Consider the following 22,500-nt stretch of genomic DNA (forward strand, 5'->3'; position numbering starts at 1 on the left):
ATAAGCACGAGAGAGAGAGAGAGAGAGAGAGAGAGAGAGAGAATAGTTAAGTATTGTTGTTTCTTATTTCAATGGACTTTTGACAGTAAACTTAGTTTCCTGTACAAATATTTTTACGCCTTAATGTGAGTCTCTCTCTCTCTCTCTCTCTCTCTCTCTCTCTCTCTAAACTGCGACCCGCAATAGACGCCTAACTACTTGGTACATTACTCATTGCTTCGGTTAAAGAAGACATACTAGATAATCAGGGAAGTCAATCATTCGTTCCCATCCTTAGGGAGAGAGAGAGAGAGAGAGAGAGAGAGAGAGAGAGAGAGAGAGAGAGAGAGAGAGACTCACTGTAAGTCGTAAAATTTTTTTGTTTTATATAGATATCACTATCATCCTGTCAGTGAAATCTCAATTATATATTAGTTTTGAATAAATATCAAGAAAAGTATTGTATTATTATACTCTCATTGTGCCCTTGCGAATACAAGAAACCGTGTTTCTTCCTGAGAAGTTCTTTTTTTTTTTTTTTTTTTTTTTTTACTTGAACGTAATATATTCTTCCCGGGAGATGAAATTATGGAAATCGGTTCTGGAAGGATTTGTATACCTGGACAGATTCCTTAGAAATAAAGAGCGAGAATATTTTTCTGGGAAGGCTTGGAACCTTTTGACTTCAATCGCTTTTTATTTAGAAACAGGCAAATCGTCAATTTGAGATTTTCCTCTCTTTCGTTCTATATCTTGACGCTGGGCAATTCACAATATATTATTCTCTCTCTCTCTCTCTCTCTCTCTCTCTCTCTCTCTCTCTCTCTCTCTCTCTTTCTCTCTTTTACTGCGCTCTTTTGCTTTTCAGCTTCTGTAATTATACCTTGAAGTGGTTATGTAAGGTAGGTGAAATAGAAACTTATTATTATGTAGATTATTTTCAAGTGTAAAGTGTACAGTGTAGATTACTTTTAACCGTACAGTGTAAAGGGAGCGTGAAAGCGTTTTTACAATGATTACACGAACTAAACTATTGTTCGGATTACCTGAAATAAAAATGGTCGCTGAGTTTGCATAAAATGTAAATGTTTGGTAGATTACATGAATTGCAAATTTTGTTTATCGCATGTTGTGTTATGAAGAGTTTGGTACTGTAGCGCTTCGTCTCAAAGGATGTGTAGGTTTGCATACTCGTTTATGATTTCATTTACTTCATATTTCAGTTCTATTTATTTTTAGTATGTGCAGTGACATAGAAGATTCAAGCATATGGGAATTTCCAGAACACATGATTGAACGTGGGGAACAGTTCTGTTTTCATTATTCTTGAACTTAGTTGTTCATCTTCTAATTTTTGCTGATTTTAACCATTTTTTTAAATGAGTGGAACCCGACTAATTTTTAAGACCCGGCTCCTATTGGAAATGCTTAATCGCCATAAATTGCAGTTCGGTATCTCTACGTAAATAGAGATAGAAAAAAATGGTTCTGGAGACACTAAGAAGAGGAACGGCTACACTCACACGTGGTTTTTGTATTAGTCAGACATCCATCCATGTGAAAATAAAAAATGTAGTGATATAAAGTCCGCGACGACGCTGCTCCCCATATCACATACTGGCTGTTCTGTATCAGATAATCTGGTCTGAAAGGCGACAGCCTTGCAAACTGTGATGCATCACACTAAAAGTTTCATATTTGGACCAATTTTCAACTGGCTGGGTGCTGCCTGCCGTTAGGGAGAAGTGGACATGCAAACAGGAAAACATAACGAACTTTTTCAAATTCACTTTTTGTTTGGATAGGCCGTGCAAATACAAACTTTCTCAGATATATATTAGTATATGGATACACCGTGTAAATGAGAGATAGAAGAAAACAGATTATTGGAAACAATTTGTACGAAAAGTGTTAAAAAGATAACATTCATCAGCTGAGAAAATCCAAAAGATAAAGTGGTACAGATTAAGGAGAAACTTTTTGTTGTTCGTAGAGGTTTTAAGGCAATGGAGTCAGTACTTTAAGTTCCTCTTCTTGAATTTTTAAATGGAACATGGCGGGTGTCTCAGTTTCACGTGCTCTTTTCTGTTTATTGTAAGAATACTTCAGTCTACATATCAAGAAGTTTACGATTAACACATTAATCTACCGTAAAACATATCTGATAAGGTCAACGCCATTATGAGAATGAGAATAAGTTCATATGCATTAGTAATGACATTAGACTGTCTGATTTCCTTATCGTTAAAAATGAGTTTTTACCGTATATAGAGTATAGTTTTGCGTCGTCGGCTCTTATATCGTAAACATAAGTCTGAAGAAAATGTAAGACTACCGTAGAGTATATATTGCCATTTACTATATATATATATATATATACTCTATATATATATATATATATATATATATATATATATATATATATATATAATGCAAAGATACTCAGAATCCCCTACTAGGGTTCTTTAATATGGTGGTATTTTGGACTTCTAAGCACAAAAAGACAAGAGGAGACATCAAAGATCAAAAACAAGCAGATATGTGGTAGGGCCTTCAACTTTCTTCTATCTTCGTCTATGTATTTAATCACTACCACAATGAATACATATATATATAATATATATATATATATATATTATACTATATATATATATATATATATATATATATATATATATATAAATTCATTGTGGTAGTGATTAAGTATATAAAGCAAGAAAGAGGAAAGTCGAAGGACCTACACATATCTGCTTGTTTTGATCTTTGATGTCTCCTCTTGTCTTTTTGTGCTTAGAAGTCGAAAATACCGCCGTAGTAAAGGTCCCTAGCTAGGGATGTGTGAGTATCTTTGCAGAGAAAGTCGAAAACTCTTCTGTTTTTCTGTCCGGTTGATAGAACAGAAGTTTTACAATATCAAGTAACGTTGGCAGTCCAAAATGGTGAAAGTTGGATCCCCCTTGTAAAGGAAGCATAAGACACAAGGGAAAAAATGAGAGAAGTAGAACTTAACGAGAGAAACAGACACCCTCACCTGCCCCTCTCCCCTTCCAAAGGAGAAGAGCGGAGAGAAGAGAAGCTAAGAGAAGAGAAGAGATAAATTAGAGGAGATCGTTGAGACAGGGTTTACATCCCCATTATAACTTAATGAGCTCAAGTAAACTTTGCTATCTGTTAGAAAGAGGGTATTGGCTATAGGGCAGACGGTTAGGAGATGGCAACAGTGATGACGACGGCAGAGAAGACTGCGATGAAGGGCCAAAGACGAAGAGACGACGACGACGACGACGACGACGATGCTGGCGGTCGATGATGACGGTGGTAATGACTTGTGATGTCAGTAGCAGGGTTTTTCTTCTTTCCTCTCTCTTTCTCTTATTTTTTGGAACATGAAAGCTTGCCATTACTTTGTAGTTTTTTACCTGAAGAATGATTCTCTTCAAAACAGAACTGCTATTATTATGAATTCTTAAGGAAGATTTCTCTCTCTCTCTCTCTCTCTCTCTCTCTCTCTATATAGTCCTCTTCTTATGGAGTCCAGGGAAGATAGCACACGGGAAAAGCGGATGCATAAGATAGCTAGGAAGGGGAGATAATTGGTAAGTTGGCTTTAGAGGAGAGAAGCTTCGATAGTTTGTTCAGATAAGGGTGAGTTAAAAACAAGCAAAAAACGTGCCGAAGTTTCTTCGGCGCAATCGAGTTTTCTGTACAGTGTATAATATTGTCTGAAACTCAGCCACAGCCCAGGAAACACTCAGCCTCGGCCTATGAAATTTGCAGACACTACTCGGTGGTGGCCTGTGTTGTTGGCACCTATAGCGGTACCGGACACACGATCTTGGCTAACTTTAACCTTAGATAGAATTAAAAAATACTGAGGCTAGAGGGCTGCAATTTGGTATGATTGATGATTGGAGGATGAGTGATCAACATACCAATTTGCAGTCCTCTAGCCTCGGTAGTTTTGGAGAACGGAGGGCGGACAGAAAAAGTGCGGACGGACAAACAAATAACATCTCGATCGTTTTCTTATACAGAAAACTACAAACTAAAAAGGCAGAGTAGAGAGCCCTTGTCAGACTGTTTACTTCAGTGAAACGCGTAAAGAAACTTTTGAGTTCTTTCTTCGTAACTTCCCTGAGCATTAGTACTCTCAGTCATCACTTCTCGGAGAGAAAGATGAATGTAGGATATTAGGAAAACGGTACACGGAGTGAAATACGGCCTTTAGAAAACAGTTGAAGGGTTCTAGATGAACAAACTAAATTCCATCTTTTTAGAAAGAAAGACCAAGAAAGTCTCACATTATCCAACCATATTTGCGCGTGAAAAAGCCCAGGTTTATTATCTCTGAGCCAAAAAAGTAGTTAATACTTCGAGAAAATAATTGCCTTGTTAGCATAGTAATTATTTATTGTATGTGACAAATTGAGATTCCGTTATTATATTGTTGGACAGAATCCAAATGAAATAACCACATGCTGTTGTACTCCATAAACTCTGGCTTTGTCCACATTGTGTTTTAAATCATAACCACTAGCAACACTGTGTTATCCCTAGCAACACTGCGCTATGTTTTACTGCATTACCACTGGTAACACTCGAGTTTATTCTACTGTATTCCCAGCAGCAATAACCAGTTCTATTCTCTTGCTTTCTTCTAGGAGCAATCACAGCTTAAGAAGCCTGTATTTCCACTATCAACGCTCACACTGTTTGTTCTACCCCATTTAGTTTTGGCCCAACAAAAATGCCCCGTCTTTATGGGCTACGGTAACTGCAGTCTCCTGCACGGTTTCGGTGGTCGCTTTTATTCCCTGATAAGAGCCGTAGATGGAGTAGCACTTCAAGGGTCTAGAACGTATCGCTAAAGAGACGGGTTGTATTAGCAAGAATGTGCTATTGTTCTTTCATTATTGTATATAATTTATTCATCTGTTGATGAGCAACATCTAGAGCTCTAGTTGCAAAATGTTGATCTAACCAATATTGATCCTTGCTTTCTCACCAGACATTTCGTCCATTTGCAAAGAGAAATGATGAACGTTGTGGATGGTTGTGAAACAGAATTAATAGCTATTAATCCTGGTTCTGAAAGATCTGCTTGATCTTCCCCTTTCATTACGATTGCGCTACAATTTACCCTTGCTGACTCCCAACTGACCTTCCCTAGTTCCTTCATTGGGCGCCATTTATTTTCCTCCTTCCCCGTCCCTCTCCTCAGGAACGCCTTAGTAAAGGGAGATTGAGTGCATTTTTAGGAAAGGTAATTGTAAAGAATGTAGATAGTAACGGGAACTTAACTTTCTTTTTTAGCTTTTATTCAGAAAAGATAATCGATGAATAGTGCTGTTTCCGAAAGCTTTGTATTTAAAGAATACTATACTTTTTATATATACTAGTTAGCAGGCTGTAGAAAAAAAAAGTGTTGTGACGAAGTACAAACCCTCCCTTTTAAAGCCACGAACATATTCCATCTTCGCCCTAGCGATATCCATTACGTATGCGTATGGGGCCGTCCTTATCTCCTTTTGTGAACTTGTCGGGAATATTTTATGAGAAGCCCAAAGGAAAAAGAAATGAAAAATGTGATTATACAACCTTGAGTATGATGTGGCATTTCTCGTAACGCTCGTCGGGGTGCCGGCGACATGGGATGTGCCAAGGCTGAGGGTGGTCGAGGTCGAGCTTTATCAGTCCTCGTTAGGTTAGGTGTTGCTCCTCGAACGTGCCGCAGGAGGCCGTCTGATACCGACGACTTTGCCGAAGGGCGAGTGTCTGTGTCTGTGTCTGTGTCTGTGGCTGTCTGGCACGAGTTGACGTCAAGGAAGGTTGTACGAAGTTTCATATTCGTACGAATAAATCATGTATTTATTATTGCTGTTTTCTTTTGTTTATTTGTTAGTTAGAACGTTGGGAATAAGTTCACGTTTTGCAGAATTTCCATATTCATGTTTTGATTCATTGATGCATAGCTCATAAGAGCTTTCCGTCACACACACACATACACAGAGAGAGAGAGAGAGAGAGAGAGAGAGAGAGAGAGAGACGAGGAGGAGAGAAAGGAGAGAGAGAGAGAGAGAGAGAGAGAGAGACACGTCTTGGTTAAGATTTTGCTAGGCAAAGATTTTTATTATAGCTGGGATCGAATAATTAATGGCACTGACAGAAACTCTATTTTATTGTTAGGAATTTCTCTGTTTATAGAATGCTCGAAATTTCTCAGAATGGAGACGAGTCAAAAACAGCCGATGGATTGTGAGCTAAAATATTAATCTGTGTAGTAATAAGGGAAAAACAATTCCGTATACGAAAGCAGAATCAATACTTTTGTCTTTGTTTACTTTCCGTGGAAGGAACTGTATGGTCCGCTCGTCGGTTTCAAGTAATCTACAAAAAAATATGCAAAGTGATTGGTTTGGATTAAGAAGTCACATAAATGAAGTTTACTCAAGTGTGAAGGTAAAATGCTTATAATACTGATTTTGGTATTAAAGGAACCAATGACAAATGGGGAAAAAATTCAATGTATATTAAATTTGCTAATTTATTAGGACCATTTCTAGACTTATGCGTTTGTATGTAGAATATTTACGAGAGAGAGAGAGAGAAAGAAAGAAACTTTGATAAACAAACAAGGATTATCGAGTAGTGTGTGTGTTTGTATGTGTATGTGTGTGTGTGTGTGTGTGTGAGAAAGCTTTCGAGTTGAATGAGTCACCGGCGGCGCTCCATGTGGTAGGATCATTAGTTAGTGTCATGGGGCCTGAGCAAATTGTCGCATTTAGTCGTGTCATTGTGCCTTTAGCCTCGTCTATGGTGTATCTGTATATGCATACCGTTGCAACGGTGTTAACTTCCCCAGGCGATTCCTGCGTCAGTACGGAATTAACGCCTATTGTAGGGGGGGGCAGCATGTGAAGGGGTTTTATTTTTGTTGTTTTTGTATAAATTTTATTTTTTTTAACTTGCAAAAATATGAATAGAATTTATTAGTTAAAGTTGAAAATATAGTCAGAATTTATTTGTTAAAGGTTGAAAATATATGCTCATATAAAGATGTTTATTTATGTATGATACAATGTTTTTTGTATGATGTATGTTGAATGTTTTATATGTATGTAGTATATATATGTATGGAATGTATGGATGTATGGTTATATATATATCTTGTATCATAAATATATATTTATTTCTTTATGTACTATTTTCGCATTCATCCATCCGAGTCACCTATAGAAATATCAGTATGTAAAATTTATTCAGTTTTCGTTCCTTAGCGTTTAAAGTTTCCCCCCCCCCCCCCCCCCCCCCCCCAAGATTTTTATCACTAGATTTGCTTTATTCGACACTAACAGATATTTTCTAAAGTATTACTTTAGTTTTTCTCGATTCCATTTCTCTTTCTTTTTTTTATTTATATATTTTTTCTTTGCGCACTTGGCAAATAAATATTTTTGTCTTTTTGGAGTTGACGATAAATACGTTCGTTCGATCTCATTTAACCTATAGGAAACGCTGAGCTCGAGCTGCAGCCAATCATGATACTGACCGTCAGCACAAACAAAAGATAAACTGACTTTACAGAGCTAAATAATGTAAAGTTGGGGTTTCACATTCTGAGGTAATGTTGATTAAGTGCTTGGTGTCATCTGTATTGATCCTTTGAATTTGTTATTCATGGCACTGGCAAGCTTGAGGATGTGTGAACAATATTCATATAAAGTAATTGGAGCCTTTGTCTTTTCTTGAATATTTTCATTTTAGAAATACTTATTCAATTGTGTCTATGTTAGCTGAGTAAAATATGAGGTATAGTACATTTGCTTCTTTTAGACTAATACTTTTAATTTCTCATTTTCATCATTAATTATATTTTTTCGGAGTTTGGAAGCGTTTCTGATTCGTTTTTCGCGTTATTTTTGTTTTGAGTAGCTTTCACATTACAGTTTTAATAATAATACTCAGTGATGAAAATTATAATTTTTTATGACAACCTTGTGGAAATGAAATATGAAATCTTTCTCTTGCTTATTTCATTCAGTGTTGACATAAGTGTAACGAAAACTTTCATGTTTCTGTAATGTATCTTTTTTTACTTCCAGGTATGTGGATGAAAACCAACCATTTCGTCATAGGAACCTTTCAGTAGGATGGTCCTACGGCAAGTGAGTTCAAAATCTCGGGTCTGCTAACGACAAGGAAGTCGAATTTTAGTATTGCCTAAGAGTAACTGTGAACAACGTTTGTGTTGGATGATCAAGTACGTACTTTCAGAAATTATATTTGATGGCATACGATAGACACACTCACGCACACACGTACAGTATATATATATATATAATATATATATAAATATATATAGATAGATATTATATAATATATATATACATATATATATATATTATTATATATATACACACCACATATATATATATATATATATAGTATATATATATATATAATAATATATTATATATATATATATGAGATAGATAGATAGATATAGTAACAAGAATTCCAGTACGGACTTTACTTAACACACATCATATATATATATATATATATATATATATATATATATATATATATATATATATATATATATAATTTGAACATGTCTGTTTGGTTGTTTGTTTTATGAAAGCTATACAAATCCACATTGTTCTTAAACCGATTTCGATGAGATTTTTAACATAGCCTCCCCTCCCCCCAAGGAAGGTTTTAGTCAAAATCCGAAATTCGACGGCCGTTTGATAGGGAGTCATAACCCGTCTTTTTACAAATCCACATTTCTTGACCGATTTTGATGAGATTTATTTATTTATTTTTTTTTTGTTTTTTTTTTTTTTTTTAACCACAGACAAACCCCCCCCACCCATCTAGAAATCAATGTAGTTGGGGCTGACATCACCAGCACCAAATAGCACCAAAGTGGGGGGGGGGTGGGGGTGGGAAAGGATTCACTGAAGCGGGGCTGGTTATGCCCTTAGTCGTAGTAACTTTACACATTTATCATACCTAATTTTGGTATACATTTTATTTACTATTTGGAAAAGAATACTGTGGGGTAAAACATCAATGGCGCCAAAGGGGGTGAGGGTTGAGAAGAGGTTACAGAGAGAGAATGAGAGGGCGAGCCAGTGAGAGAGAGAGAGGAGAGAGAGAGAGAGAGAGAGAGAGATCAAGTTTATCAGTTGCCATTCAGAGTTATCCCAGGCAGTACCGGGTTGGTCAGCTAGTATATATATATATATATGTATATATATATATATATATATATATATATATATATGCACACTTTTGTACCCGGCCACTTATAATAAAAGCAGTGGTTAGTTTATTTTATAATTTATTAACTCTCTTGCTTGAAAAAAATTACTTGGGTAGGACCTTGCAATCATCTCGTCTTTTTGCGTTTGTGTTTGCCTTTCTTTCCTTTCCTTTACGCTGCTTCTGCAAAAGCCACCTCTCTCTCTCTCTCTCTCTCTCTCTCTCTCTCTCTCTCTCTCTCTCTCTCTCTCTCTCTCTCCGTCTCGACTTCCTTTTAGCTTTCAAAAAACCAGAAGCCAGCAATACATTTTATGAAGTGGGGAGACTACTTGATGAAATGCATTTTTGCCTCTTCCCCTGCATTACTTAAAAATCTACTTTAATATGCGTCGGGGGTAACCTCCTCGTTAGGCTTAGCTCAAGTTAGATTGCCTTTGTTATGATCTCATAGAGTGGAAGTGTGATTTTTAGCCATAAATTGAGACTCTCTCTCTCTCTCTCTCTCTCTCTCTCTCTCTCTCTCTCTCTCTCTCTCTCTCTCTCTCTCTCTCTCTCACACACACACACACACACACACACACACACATTGTCCCCCCTCTCTCTTTCGCTGTCACATATTATTCTCTCTCTCTCTCTCTCTCTCTCTCATTGTCCCCCTCTCTCTCTTTCGCTGTCACATATTATTCTCTCTCTCTCTCTCTCTCTCTCTCTCTCTCTCTCATACACACACATTGGCAGGAAGCGCTTTCCTTTGCTTAAGGCGTTTTGATTGTTTATTTGTATTCCAAGTGGTTTCCTTTGTTAACTCGGCTAGAAGGGTATTACATTACCCCACATCAAGAGTCTTTCCAACTTTCAACAACGCTTTATTTAATTACAGGAAACTCAGTGTAAAATTAATATATGCGTCTCGTATATCAGTTACGCCTCATCAGAGTCATTTATATATCTTATATTATATCAGTTACGCCCCATCAGAGTCATTTATATATCTTATATTATTAACGTTTGGGCTTCATTGTGGCCCATAGCTGCATTAACTATACTGCTGGTGTTTGAGCAGTTTTCATTAACTTTTTGTACATCAGAAGGTAATGGCGTTAACTCTTATCTTATCTGGGCTTGGAGCGGACTTGAGTGTGTGAACTGTAAAATAATTTAAAAGAAACTGGACTATTGTTTATCTGCTGCGAAGCCCTTCACTTTTCCCTTGACCCTTCAGTTTCCTTGGTTCCCTTAATCAAGGTCACCATCTTTCGGTGGTCTCGGTATAATGCTGTATGAACCGCGACCCATGAAACTTTAACCGTGTCTAGGTGGTGGCCTGGACTGCATTGTTGCCAGATACACGATTATGGCTAACTTTAACTTATAATAAAATAACAGCTACTAAGGTTAGAGGGCTGGACTTAGTTATGTTTGATGATTGAAGGGTGGATGATCAACTTACCAAATTGCAGCCCTCTAGCCTCAGTGTTTTTTTTTTTTTTTATAGCTCTGAGGGTGGACAGGAAAAGTGCGGACTGACAGACAAAGCCGACACAATAGTGTTCTTTCAGAAAACTAAAACTGAAAACTGGGACTACGACAATATTATGTTTTTATGTTTTGTATTGATGATTGATTTTGTTGTATTATTTTACCGATTGTCTGAGGCAGCAAATAAAACCATTTTTTTCTTTGTTTCATATTTTCATATCATTTTTCTACTTCCTGACTAACTGAATAAGATTTAACACTGGGATTTTTGGTCACTTATTTTATGAAAAACGGATTGAAATTCGCTGTGACCCGGGTTTACACCAGAAAATGAGATGTCTCAACCCCAGTCGAAACCTGCAGTTGACCCCTGAATCTTTTCTTGTGCATTTTAGTGTATGCGCAAGATTTTAATTCTTGCTCTCTGTATTATGTGGGAATACTTTCAGTTGCGCCTCTTCACCTTTGGGTAAAAGTACGTGGCAGTGACGAAGCATCTGGAAAGAATAGAAAACATCCCGAATTATGTATTGGCTCAGAAATAAGAGGGAATGTTAGCCGGAAGATGTGATGCCTTTATTCCACAAATCTTATTATGGCGCTGTTTATCGCGATTGTGTTTCTATTTCTGTTGTGTGTTTCGAAAACAAATCTTCTTTTTGCAACCTTCCTCCTTCGATCCTCAATCCATCTTATGCCGTCGTCTCTCAGTCGTCTCCCTCCAGCTCTCCTCCTCCTGTCTCCTTGTGGCTCTCGGGCCTCCAAGGGATCTCTCATCCCCTTCCCCTGACCTCTAACTCCCTCCCCCACCCCCCTCCTCAACCTCTCCCACTCCCGAAATGTCCTACCATCCCTCCTCCCTCTCCACCTGGCTCCTCCATTCCCACATTCCCTGGCGGTGGACTACACCATTATGCGATTATCCGGCTCCACAATCCGATTAAGCGATATCCATATGATTCTTCCCCTCTCCAGACTCTCTCTCTCTCTCTCTGTGCTCTTCCCCCTTCTTATTTGCCCCTCCTCCTTCCCCGAGCAACTTCTATTGAATCCTGGAAGACGATCAACGGAATTGCCTAATAAGCCTGCGTTTTTTTGATATTTTGCGATATCGGAGAGAGAGAGAGAGAGAGAGAGAGAGAGAGAGAGAGAGAGAGAGAGAGAGAGAGAGAAGGTTTTATTGTGTATAGTTTAGCAGAGTTTTATTATGCCATAGCGTTACGTAATTGATTTCTGATGGGGTTCTTCAGCTCTTTAGCCTTGTTACGTCGAGGAAAGGGCAAAAAACACTTGCCTCGCAGTAGTCGTGTAAACCAAGCCATGTCTCTTGATGTTTTTTTTTTTTTTTTTTTGAGAGAGAGAGAGAGAGAGAGAGAGAGAGAGAGAAATTTTGCTCTGTAGGCTCTCGGAGGAAAGCGAGTTGGCTCATAGTTAGGTTACTGGATTGGCGTACTGCTATAAATTGATGGGTTGAAGAATGAACCCGTTGCTGACACTTGATGGTTTAGATCAGTGGTTCTTAACATTTTTTAATGCCCTTACCCCTTGATGTCTCAGAAAATTTGTTTTTCTGCCCACATTTGATATAAATATAATATATTTTTCTATTTTTATCTTCATAATTTTATTTGTATATTTATTATTTATATTTTTATTATTTTTATTCATATGAAACTATAAAGTAAATATATAGTACCATCACACTGGCTATCATATCTCGTACCCCAAGGTTTAGGGTTTCGGAGGACAAGTACCCCAGGTTAAGAACCACTGGTTTAGATAGCGACTGGAATTTAAAATGCAAATGAGAATAACTAACTACTTTTTCGTTCTTGTTTTTTTTTTTTTATCTCCTTTTCCTTTTCCTTTCAAACTCGGGAAAATCGTTATCAAGATCGTTCTCATATGGTGGTATTCACTAGCTTGAGCTTAGAACCTATTGTACGCGCCATGATTAGATTTCAGTCGTTTCATACAAATAAGTAGTGTACATCTTTCAGATTCATTTATAGGAATAATTAGATCTGCAGTTTTGAGGTATTTCCACATTCTCTCTCTCTCTCTCTCTCTCTCTCTCTCTCTCTCTCTATCTCTCTCTCCTCTCTCTCTCGTCATATATATATATATATATATATTATATATTATTCATATATATATATATGATATATATATATATATATATGATATATATAAATGTATATACATATACATACATACATCAAAACATTCGAAGTATATACATATATATGTATGCATATATATATATATATATATATATATATATCTATATATATATATATATATATAATATATATATACACATACATACATACATATATTTATATTTATGTAAATATGCATATGTTTATAAAGAAAGCTTTTTATTGGGTTTAAGTGAGTTCGATAAAAGTCAACAAATATTTCACGGTGATATTAAAATACAAAATTAGTTTGTACATAAAAAACTCCTCGATAAAATATATTAAGAAAAACATCTTTTGTTTTGAAGATCGGAAAGGATGAGATTATTCAAGAAAAATTCTTTGTACGAGTAATAGAAGACAGAGATGATTTCAGTTCAGTTATTTTTTTACAACTCTGTATTTACAAGTTTGAAGCCTTTTTTCCCATGTCGTTAATTGGATACCGAAATTAATTAGTTCATATTTCTATGTGAAAAATCTTTGGAAGACTCGCAGAAATTGAGAGGAAACTGAATTTCTTTTTTTTTCCGAAGAATGAAAGGAAGTGTGAAACTCATTAAAAAGAACCAGGTGTTGAAGCAGTATATTGTTAAACCTCCTAGAAGATGGAAACTTTTCACTTCACTTGTAATGAAAATAAGGCGATGAACGTGATTGATAGCTGAAATGTTTACTACACACGTCAATAAGAATATATTTATGTACGCTTTATGAATGAAGCTTTATTCTTCTACCCTTTTCATGTTGAATATTTTTAGGCATCAGTTTTGTTTTTATGACAGTCCATATGTGAGTACGGATGACTAGTTTTTTCTTTTCTAAGTCAGTTGTTTTTCTGTTGTTAGTGGGAGATTTTGTATAGTGTTTTATGCCCTCAAACCCCTTTTTGGGACGCTGATCTGTCACTGCCTGTCCACCAAATTAACGGGAGTGTGTATTTCATCCCCCATAACCCCCCGGCCTATCAGTTGAGGTCCCTTCCCAATTAAATACATCATTGCCAAAGAACCCAGCGAGCCCCCAGAAGAAGCCCAAGCCGAGGCCAAGAAAAGAGGCGCCAGTTCTTTAAGGTCGGTAATAACCATCCCGACAATTATCATTTCGCCTTAATTAACGACTTGTCACTGTGCCACACAAACACCGCCGATGGGAAAAAAAAGGGTGCGGCTCTTTTTCTCCAGCTCAACAAGCTAGCTAGAAGAGTGCCTCTTCAATTTTTCCTTCTCTACTGCCTTCCAAATTAGGTCATTGCTAAACAACCATTACCCTTCCAGGGATCATGAAGTCAACGCGGCAAAAGGCTTTCATGGGGGCGATTCCATTCCGCCGTGTTAAGCCGCGTTTTTCCCCTTCGAAATTTGTTTTGATTTTTTTTCCTTTTGTATCTCCTCGGCGTGGCGGAGGAGGAGGAGGAGGAGGAGAGTTCGAGGTATCGAGGTCAAGGGAAGGAGACTTTCGCAAGGCGTTCGATGGTGAAATGAAGTTTATTTTGTGGTTCACTTGATGGGTCTTCGGTACACGGTCTCGCTCGATTAATTTTGGAGAGATGGTCGCGGCACCAACAGAATTTTGCGGCCATTGTTGGGAGGAGGAGGAGGAGGAGGAGGAGGAGGAGGAGGAGGAGGAGGAGGAGGAGGAGGAGGAGGAGGAGGAGGAGGAGGAGGAGGATTACTAGTGGAAAGCTGAGAAGAGTTGGAGCTTTACGCCATTTTAGTTTCTCTCTTTGTAGAGAGGAAGAATTTTTTTTTACATATAATATAGTATAGTATATAATATAGTAAAATATAATATATAAGAAAGAGATCGATACTTTAGCAAGAACTGTGTTGCTCACCTATGGAAAAGAAATGTTCTGGAAAAACGTAGGGAATAATATGCAAATTACTAATATCGAAAAAAGAGCCAGAAATGAAATTGACCGTACACAGGTCAAGCTGTATGTATATAAGGTTAAGAAGGGAAGTACATAATTTCAAATCGCGTGAGGTGGCTCCAGAGATGGCATGCGATGGAAACTTGCGTTCAGATGTCAGAATGAAAACGAGGATGTCGACCATTCCTGGAATTTCGTGTTTCACTTGGTTTTCATTTTGCGTCTGCCTAAAATTGATCAGTTCGTCGCCCACACCGGGATCATCAGCCATGCTGTATTCATTTGCTTTCCTGATCCGGATCCAACAGAGTTTGCGTTTCCAATTGGCAGAGGTAATCCAGATTTGTGATTGCCTTCTGCAAAGTGAGACGCAGCCGTGTCCCCTGCCACGTGCCTCCGACGGGACACGTCGTGACGAAGAGGGAATCTCTGACCATATTCTGGATGATACGGAATTGCTTGCAAACCTTTGATTTCTATTCACCAGTATCAGAAAGTCATTCCGAGTTGTCCTAGTTGTGTGTTCTATAGGTGGTTTGTTTTGATGTTATACACATTGTCACTATTTTTTTTTTTTTTTTGCTCTCCAGAATTTTAGGACCATTCAGATTATTTTTTTTCCAGTGTTAGGACTATTAAGGTCACTCATTTTTTAATTTTTTGCTTTCCAGAATTTTAGGACCATTAAGGTCACTACTTTTTTTTTTTTCTCCAGAAATTTAGGACCATTAAGGTCACTACTTTTTTTTTATGCTTCCCAGAATTTTAGGACCATTATGATCACATTTTTTTGCTTTCAAGAATTTTAGGACAATTATGATCACATTTTTTTGCTTTCAAGAATTTTAGGACAATTAAGGTCACTATTTTTTTTTCTTCCCAAAATTTTAGGACTGTTAAGTTCACTTTTTTTTTTTTCCAGAATTTTAGGCCCATTAAGTTTTGTCCGTATCATTCAGCAGGCTATTTCAGTACTCCATTATCCTGTTGCAAATCGAAAATGATTTGGTATTTATAGATTATTAAGACGATACGGTAAAAAAAAAAAAAAAAAAAAAAGTTATTTTCCTTAATAAACTGTGTCTTGTTTTGCGTAACTTTTTTTTTAAATTCCGTGTTGATCTGTAACCTACATAGTATAATATTGCATTCGGAAATGAAACAATAACAACAATTGCTTTCCAGTAAAGAAAAAGAAGAGAGGCTTCATTCACAGGGGCGTTAATACAGGAGAGAGAGAGAGAGAGAGAGAGAGAGAGAGAGAGAGAGAGAGAGAGAGAGAGAGATTATCAGCGACAGTATATTTATTGGTAAACGTTAAAAAAAGGGACCACTGCAGTCTCTTGAAAGGGAGCGAGTAATTGTCCGACCGAACCGAGGCCGAGTTGACCATAAATTTCGCCTTCAAAAGTATATTTCTCTCATTTGTCAGAAGATTCGTCGATGCATTTATGTTGCTTCATGTACGAGTTCTCTTTTATGCCATTACATTCAGTCTCGGGATTTCATAAACAGCGCCCGTATAATTGCAATCTTTTGACAAAAAATTACTTTGCGGATGGGTGTTTGGAAAGGTCGAGAGATCATCTGCATTTCATAAATGTAACTGTTTTAATTCTCTCTCTCTCTCTGTCTCTGTCTCTCTCTCTCTCTCTCTTATGAAAGGTGTAATTTTTTTAAATATGTTAGGATTTTGTGGTGTCTTTTATTGATATCCTTTGATTAAAATAAAGGAATTTCTTATCACGAAGACACTGGTTGTGTAATTTTTCAGTTTTTTAACTTTATGCAAAAATATAAAAGAATCCAATGAAAAAAGAAGTATTATTATAAAACAGGTTAATATGCACAACTCGCTGAAGAAGATTGAAATTTTCCTCCCCCAGGAAATCACGAGACATGGCTAACCCTTGTAGGACATTTCACAGAGAGAGAGAGAGAGCGAGAGAGAATTTTCACTCAACGACCGGGCACCTTCATTAAGATCCTAGTGTTTTTCCCTTCCCTTTCATCCTTCCTGTTGCTGGAACTTTGAGTGCTTTCGACGCGTCCTTTCCTGACCGCTCTCTTAACTTCTCTCGCTTTGTCTTCCCACCCCCTCCCTCGCTTCCATCTCTTCCACGCACTTCTGTTTTGCCCTGCCCCCCTTTCCCTCCTATCCCTTCTCCACATCCTTCTTTTCCTCTTCCTCGTCCTTCGCTCCTTCCTGATTCCCTTCTCTTCCCCTTCACCCGACACCTCCAACCTCATCTCGGAGTCAGATGAATCGCATAAAACGCCTCCTTCCAGTGCTGAAAACGGAGGCTTTTTAAGGGGGAACTTGATTACCTCGACTTCATCTAAGCCATTTCTGTCGTCGTCTGGAAATCTCCACCCCTCCCTTTGCCTCCCGTGCACGCTTCTCTTCTCCCAGACTTCACACTCACGTGCGCATTGCCAATTTTTCTTCGTCTCTCTGTTGTTATGCATTACATGGGCCTGTGATGGCTCTAGTCTGTGCCCGTGTGCCGGCGGTCATGAATTATTTTTTCTTCGCCGTATTTCCTTCAAGTTGCATGTGTTTACAACGAGAGGCTTTTTTTTTTTTTTTTTTTTTTTTATAAGGATTGTTTTGCTATTGAAGGACAATATCCGTATCAAAATAGACTCGTTTGAAAAGCTATTAGAATAATATTTTTGGGATATCAGATGACTTATGCATAAAGTCGGAGCATTCTCTCAGAAGCAGGGCTTGTTAGCTGTATATATTATCTGAAATGCACAAATCACGCTATGCGCTTTTTTTGTGTGCTTAATGAGTTACTTAATCCTTTATGCATTATACTTCGCTTCCTTTAAATGACTTGTTTTCTTAGAATGTTACCTTATCACTTTTTACCATATGAAAATGTGCACATTGTAAACAACAAGAATGGAAAAAAACAAAGAATAGTAGGTGTAGAAATACAACGTCATATCGGCGAAACCTCATAAAAATGTCCACAATTTACGTGCTCAAACATTTTGCCGTCTCCTTTTACAACAACAACAACAACAACACTCACACACACACACACACACACACACACACACACACACACACACACACACACACACACACACACATATATATATATATATATATAATATATATATATTTATATATATATATATATATATATATATATATCATATATATATATATATATATATATATATATATATATATATATATATATATATATATATATATATATATATATATATATATATGTTTTATTTTTTCTATTTACCATTCCAACAATTTAAAGAAATCTGCTACATATATGAGGCACGTCAGTGTATAAACACGAGTATTTGTATGTGTATATGGATGATGCTAATTCTTGTGTTTCCGTTTGATCTCCCTATCGATTATCATTTCTATGTTTGCTCATTCTCTCGTAGACGTATGCGCTATGAAAGCATGAGTGAATTAGCTGATGAATTATCGATCTCGTACTGGGGGTGAAGCACCTGAAAATCTGCCTTCACTTTAAGAATATGAGGAAACGATGACTACAATGAGTAAATGGGGGTGGGGGTGATTTTGGGTGGGGGCCCTGGGGCGTTGCGGGGTTAGGCGATACCACATGGTATAACCAGGGTGGATGGTGATGAGGTGGGGTTGTCTAGTAAAGGTAAACCTCGAGGTATATTTAGATATATATTATAGTCCCCCAATGCATCTTCGTTATGTATGGCAGGAAGGGAGGGAGTAAATAAAAAAACGACAAAGCCTTTTTTAACTTTAAAGAAAAAAAGAAAGAAGAAAAAAAAGAGGGGGGCTGGCGTAAAAAGCGACTTTTTTCATCAGATGTCAATAAGAGTAAATAGACAGCCACTGATGAACAGGGGAAACCCGGGATGAAAGGTTGCGGCAATTTGGAAGTTTTTTGTCTCTCATCAGTAAAATGAATTTAGACATTGCCTGGTTTGAAGGTGTGTGCCCCAGAGTCGTTTCGTCTTCTTATTGGTTCTTGGCTTAAATCTTTTTCATAGACGGTGTTTTATTTATACTTTATTTATTTGATTCAGTCTTGTCTTAGTTCAAGTTAAGTTTTGTCTTTATTTTTACTTTTATACAGAGGGTTTACAAAGTAATTTTTGTTTCAGGCAATTATTGCACGGTTCTTTTAAGTTTTGAAAACATTATAATCATATCCTTCTATGTGGATTATAGTTAGTGTGCTCTTCAAAGCGTTGTATATTATCCACAAGACGTGTGGAGTCAGACTGATTTTCGAATGGGTCCATTTGCTTGAACTATAAGTTGTGATACACTTACTGGCAGTTTTTCTTTAGTGAAGGAATCTAATTACACTGATCCCCTTTTGTAATTAGTGACGGCACTGTAGATTATTTGAAACTGACGAACAGCTTGGAATTCTCGCGGTTTATCAATTCTATGCAGTGAACCAGCGTTGGTTAAATATAAAGTTACACTGGTTAAATAGAAATTTACATTGGTTAAAAGAAACCTTTCTTGTTAATATGTTACCAGCCGCTGGCATAGACCGAGTTTTTTTATTTATTTTTTTATTTTTTTCTATTTGAAGCTTTCGCATATGCTTAGACTTTATTGTTCGTTTAGTGCCTTATGTTTTACAAAACAAAACACTTTTATACTTCTTGTAATCTGCATAATGAGAGAGAGAGAGAGAGAGAGAGAGAGAGAGAGAGAGAGAGAGAGAGAGAGAGAGATTAATAAGACTTTATGGAGAGAGAGAGAGAGAGAGAGAGAGAGAGAGAGAGAGAGAGAGAGAGAAATTTATTGAAGTGGAGAGGAACACTGAATAAATCTCATCATTAGTTCTGTAACGGAATTCCTGGATTGATGACCATCTGTTGAGTCTTTGCTCTCCTCTCTAATGAGAATCGCCTACTGTGTGTTGAAGGCACGGAATGTCATTACTTAAGTATATGTTCAGTCGCTCTTTTTTTTCGTCAGTTTACATTCATTTTGATAGTGGCGTTACTTACAGTGATATTGCCGCTGCTGCGGCTACTGTTTTGGTTGTTAGTAGAAAGCTGTAATATGGTTGTGTAACGTAAACATTTCTTTCCGTTGTTCACTCGTTCTTGCTCCATTAATTAATCATCACCACCTGTTACTCCCTTACCCTCTAGTTGTTACCGTCGTCCTTTGATGATTTATCATCATCTACTCCTTTTCAACCCTCTCTGTTTTTTTTCCCTTCGTCGTCCCGAACGCGCTGGAGCTTAAAGGTTAGGAAATTTCAATGACTACAAAGAGGGGACGAAGCCAAGCCTCATGGAGTGTCCGCCTCTCTGTAGTTTATGATATTTCTTGGTGTCTCTGGCCGTTTCCTGTCGAGCGCCGTTGATAGGAAACAGAGACACCAGGATAAATGACCCAGGGCTCGATAGGCCGAAAAAGTATGGACAGAGCCAGTGAATCAAGAAAGTGTAAGGGGAGACTCTGCCGTCAACATTGTAAGAAAAAGAAATATCTGCGATCTGTTAGAGACCGGAAAATGGTAGCGTGTGTTTGGGTTCTTACGTGCAGACAGTGTGGTCTCATAAATATGCAGTGTGAGTACGTCTAAAAATATGTAGTGATCTTGACGAAAACAGTTTCTGAAGTATGGAGTATGTGTAGATTTAAAGCATATAAAATGAGTCGATGAAAATACATAAAAGTGTGAATGGACTGTGAACTAGTCAATAAGTATGATTTATAGGTAGTTTGAAAACATGTGTAGCCTGCCTGTAAATGACTGACGGAACTGATCCGTTTCCAAGTGCAGACGTTATTGTTACTAATCAAATTAATTTTTTTCACAAACTTGTCGACCTAATTTCACTCAAACTTGGTGTTACCTTCGTAAACACGTCATGAAGTTAAGATCTCTGTTTCTTTTTTTGCTTGCATGGTTAGTTTGCATTTATTATTACCGCCAACTCCAAATGATCGATAGCTCTTGATAGTGTTTCCATTCAACTTGTATTCTTTTTTTTCTTGCTGTTAAACGGTTCAGAATCGTTAGTTGAAGTCGATAAATGGTAAAAAATTTATATGCATGTACTCTGAACAAAGATTTTTATAAATTTGGTGAAAATTGTATTTTAGTATAGATCTGTAAGAAGTCTTGCGTTCGGAGTTCTTTCTGTCTCTACTTACGCGTCTGCAACGTTAGAGGAGCCAAAGACCTTTCCACGCCGAGATGCTAAAATTGAATGGTGACGTTACAGCATTACGGCGTTGCTACTCGTAATGAAGGCACGTTTCCATAATGCGTTACTCTTCCTTCCATCTCGTCTTGGTCTTATCTCCCCGTTAGGTCTTCCTCCACCACCCCCCCAAACCAATCCACATATTTTCCCCAGTCATATACTACCCTGCCCCCTCCCATATCCTCTTCTCTATTGACCGTCTCTTCATCCTATAGTTCAGAAGGCATATCTGTTCTTTTTTCCCCCCATTTTTCTTCTCTCTTCCCTCTTCTCTTATAGCACGACCTTCCTCCTTCTCCTCTCCCCTCCCACCAACCCCCCTCCCTCCTTGGACGCTTTTCTTGTCCTCACCCTTTTGCTCACTTCTCTCATGCCCAACTTAAACGTTTCGACTCTCTCTCCATCATATTGTTTGCCAGAAATTTCTACAGTGCACTTTTCTGTGACGATTTTGTTTAAATTCAAGTTTTTCCTTCTCATCTGCTGACCTTTTTTTTCTCTCTTTTTTTTTTAACATTATTTTTTCATCTGACTCTCGGATCATAACCTCCTCCCCACGTCGCTCCAGTGGATTTTTTTTAAAATTCATGTTAGGCCCTCGACGTCTCTCTCTCTCTCCTCTCTCTCTCTCTCTCTCTCTCTCTCTCTCTGTGTGTGTGTGTGTGTGTGTGTGTGTGTGTGTGTCGCCCTGGTATCTTTTTCTCCCTCTCATCAAACTTTCCTTTGTTGTCAACTTCCTCACAGTGTCCATCTGTCTTAATGGATTGTGCGTGTGTTTTGTACGTGTGTTCAGGCTAGCGTTCCAGGAACTACGTTATCTTTCGTTAGTGCAAAATCTTTATTAGAATTCCTTCTGATCCATTTTCCGCTCATGTCAAACGTTTTCACATCATATTGTGTACGTTATGTAACATTTTTTTTTTTTATATTAAATTCTGTTATATGATTTTTGTGGGTAGTTCCTTGTTTTGCGGTTTAGATGGCATTATGTTTTCATATTCATTTGAGTTTGAATTGTTACAAAAAGGGATTTGGGATTTCCTGCTCGATATGTTGTTGCATTCTTATTTTGAGAATAATCAAGAAGCCTTTATGTTTACACACACACACACACACACACACTCAGCGCCTCAGCGGCGTGGTTGGTATGGTATTAGTGTCCCACCTCGGTGGTCGCGGGTTCGATTCTCGGCCATTCCATTGAGGAGTGAGAGATGTGTATTTCTGGTGATAGAAGTTCACTCTCGACGTGGTTCGGAAGTCACGTAAAGCCGTTGGTCCCGTTGCTGAATAACCACTGGTTCCATGCAACGTAAAAGCACCTTACAAGCAAACAAACAAACAAACACACACACACACACACACACACACACAGAAAGGGAGAGGATGCCTCTGGCGAAGTGGACATAAGCTCCTCAGTGCCTAGTCAATTTACTCGGTCTTACTTGGGTAACATTGACAAATGAGAGGCTTATCAGC

General features: G+C 37.6%; 1 protein-coding gene across 3 annotated transcripts in view; it reads left to right on the forward strand.

The window, feature by feature from the left end:
• The window catches only part of LOC135223590 (Krueppel-like factor luna), a 402,867-nt gene that overhangs the window by 267,286 nt on the left and 113,081 nt on the right, over positions 1 to 22,500 (forward strand). Inside the window, exon 1 of one of the 3 annotated variants that reach the window (XM_064262136.1) lies at positions 8,106 to 8,239. The exons of 1 other annotated variant lie outside the window; for it this stretch is intronic. Coding sequence is in view for 1 of the 2 variants with exons in the window: in XM_064262134.1 (XP_064118204.1) it covers positions 8,130 to 8,144 (15 nt within the window). In the remaining variant the exon portion in view is untranslated. Of the gene's footprint in view, positions 1 to 8,105; positions 8,240 to 22,500 lie in introns of those variants that run through there. One more of the 3 variants, XM_064262134.1, reaches the window with a different exon arrangement.

Source organism: Macrobrachium nipponense, chromosome 10, assembly GCF_015104395.2.
Source record: "Macrobrachium nipponense isolate FS-2020 chromosome 10, ASM1510439v2, whole genome shotgun sequence".
NCBI lineage: Eukaryota > Metazoa > Arthropoda > Malacostraca > Decapoda > Palaemonidae > Macrobrachium > Macrobrachium nipponense.